Source organism: Octopus bimaculoides, chromosome 15, assembly GCF_001194135.2.
Source record: "Octopus bimaculoides isolate UCB-OBI-ISO-001 chromosome 15, ASM119413v2, whole genome shotgun sequence".
Classification (NCBI taxonomy): Eukaryota; Metazoa; Mollusca; class Cephalopoda; order Octopoda; family Octopodidae; genus Octopus; species Octopus bimaculoides.
Genome location: NC_068995.1, coordinates 1,907,022 through 1,908,721, shown reverse-complemented (window position 1 = coordinate 1,908,721; position 1,700 = coordinate 1,907,022). Strand labels below are relative to the sequence as shown.

The 1,700-nt window shown below is 39.7% G+C and overlaps 1 protein-coding gene across 2 annotated transcripts in view; it reads left to right on the top strand.

Moving 5' to 3' along the window:
- Positions 1 to 1,700, top strand: part of LOC106874113 (chromodomain-helicase-DNA-binding protein 1-like) — a 37,002-nt gene that overhangs the window by 3,916 nt on the left and 31,386 nt on the right. For both annotated transcript variants that reach the window (XM_014921720.2, XM_014921719.2), the window contains exon 2: positions 916 to 1,028. In XM_014921720.2, the coding sequence (XP_014777206.1) occupies positions 1,005 to 1,028 (24 nt within the window). In that variant the 5' untranslated portion in view covers positions 916 to 1,004. The remainder of the gene's footprint in view (positions 1 to 915; positions 1,029 to 1,700) is intronic.

Genomic DNA, 1,700 nt, shown 5'->3' with positions numbered 1-1,700 from the left:
AGGCTCTTCCATTTTTTTTTCTTAATTTTTTTGTAAGTTAAATTTAATATTTTAATATATTTATATATGTATATATATACATACACACATATATAAGAAACTAAAGTGACAAGTGAATAAGAAATTGCCATGAACTTCATAGGCTTACAGCTGTTTCTGCTATAAGATGAAATGCACTTATAGTTGAGTGCTTGGTGGCATTTCGTCCGTCTTTACATCCTGAGTTCAAATTCTGCCGAGGTTGACTTTGCCTTTCATCCTTTTGGGGTTGGTCAAATAAGTACTGGTCAAGTACTGGGGGGGTCAATGTAATTGACTGTCCTCTTTCCTTTGGCTCTGTGCCAGAATTCGAAACCATTGTTATTATTAAGGTGGCAAACTGGCAGAATTCTTAGCATCCCAGACAAAACTGCTTAATAGGATTTCATCTTTCTCTATGTTCTAAGTTTAAAGTCTGCCAAGGTCAACTTAACATCTTCGTATTTTTGGAGTCAATAAAATAAGTACCAGTTATGCACTGGGATCAATGTAACTGACAAACCCACTCCTAAAATATCAGACCTACTTATAACAGAAAGGATTATTATTATTATTTATTAATTAGTAACAGAAGCAGTATTAGTACCAAAGGATAATCTTTATAACCAACTTAATGTGGGTGTCTTGTTAGAACACAAAATCCTTGAGAGATCTTTTATAGCGGCTTGGTGTATAAAAGCACACTCCTAGATTGTAGCAGATGAGAATCACCGGTCATGGGCACTGGAACTCTATGTGTATGCTTTTAAGCCCCCATATGAGAGGATCTCTCAAGGCTAACAATGCAGTATTTTGTGTTCTAACAATACATCCATATTAAGTTGGATGTAAAGATTCGTGTTTTTGTTGTTTAATTGTTTTTTTCTTCTGATTCAGACCTTAAACTCCATGAATACCAATTGTCAGGGGTGAACTGGTTGCTGTCACAATACTACAACAAACATGGCTGTATCCTTGGAGACGAAATGGGTCTCGGTAAAACCTGCCAGGTAACCTTGATGTCTTCTTCTTCTTCTTGCATATTTGTTTGTTTGTTTGTTCCTTTCCACTAACCGAGTCTTCTTCTTCCGACCACTGACCTTTGGGAAGATACATCCAAGGTTAAGATCTGAATGAAGGGCTGTAATGCCACAACTTGTGAAGAACTTGGGACACTGGTGACGGAATGGAACACTCTGTCTATCATTGTGTCAGACTCATGTGGAAGTTGTTGTTGATAGATGAGGAGGAAGTGGAGGGAAATGGCAGTGCTGAAAGCAGTGAAAGTGATGATGATGATGATGGTGATGGTTGGCAGCAGTGGTGGTGATTGTTATTATTATTATTATTATTTATTTCCTTCCTTCTGTTCTCCATGTCAGTTCAGGTAGAACCTTAATCATCATCATCATCATCATCGTTTAACGTCCGCTTTCCATGCTAGCATGGGTTGGACGATTTGACTGAGGACTGGTGAAACCGGATGGCAACACCAGGCTCCAGTCTGATTTGGCAGAGTTTCTACAGCTGGATGCCCTTCCTAACGCCAACCACTCAGAGAGTGTAGTGGGTGCTTTTACGTGTCACCCGCACGAAAACGGCCACGCTCGAAATGGTGTCTTTTATGTGCCACCCGAACAAGCCAGTCCAGGGGCACTGGCAACGATCTCGCTCGAAAATCC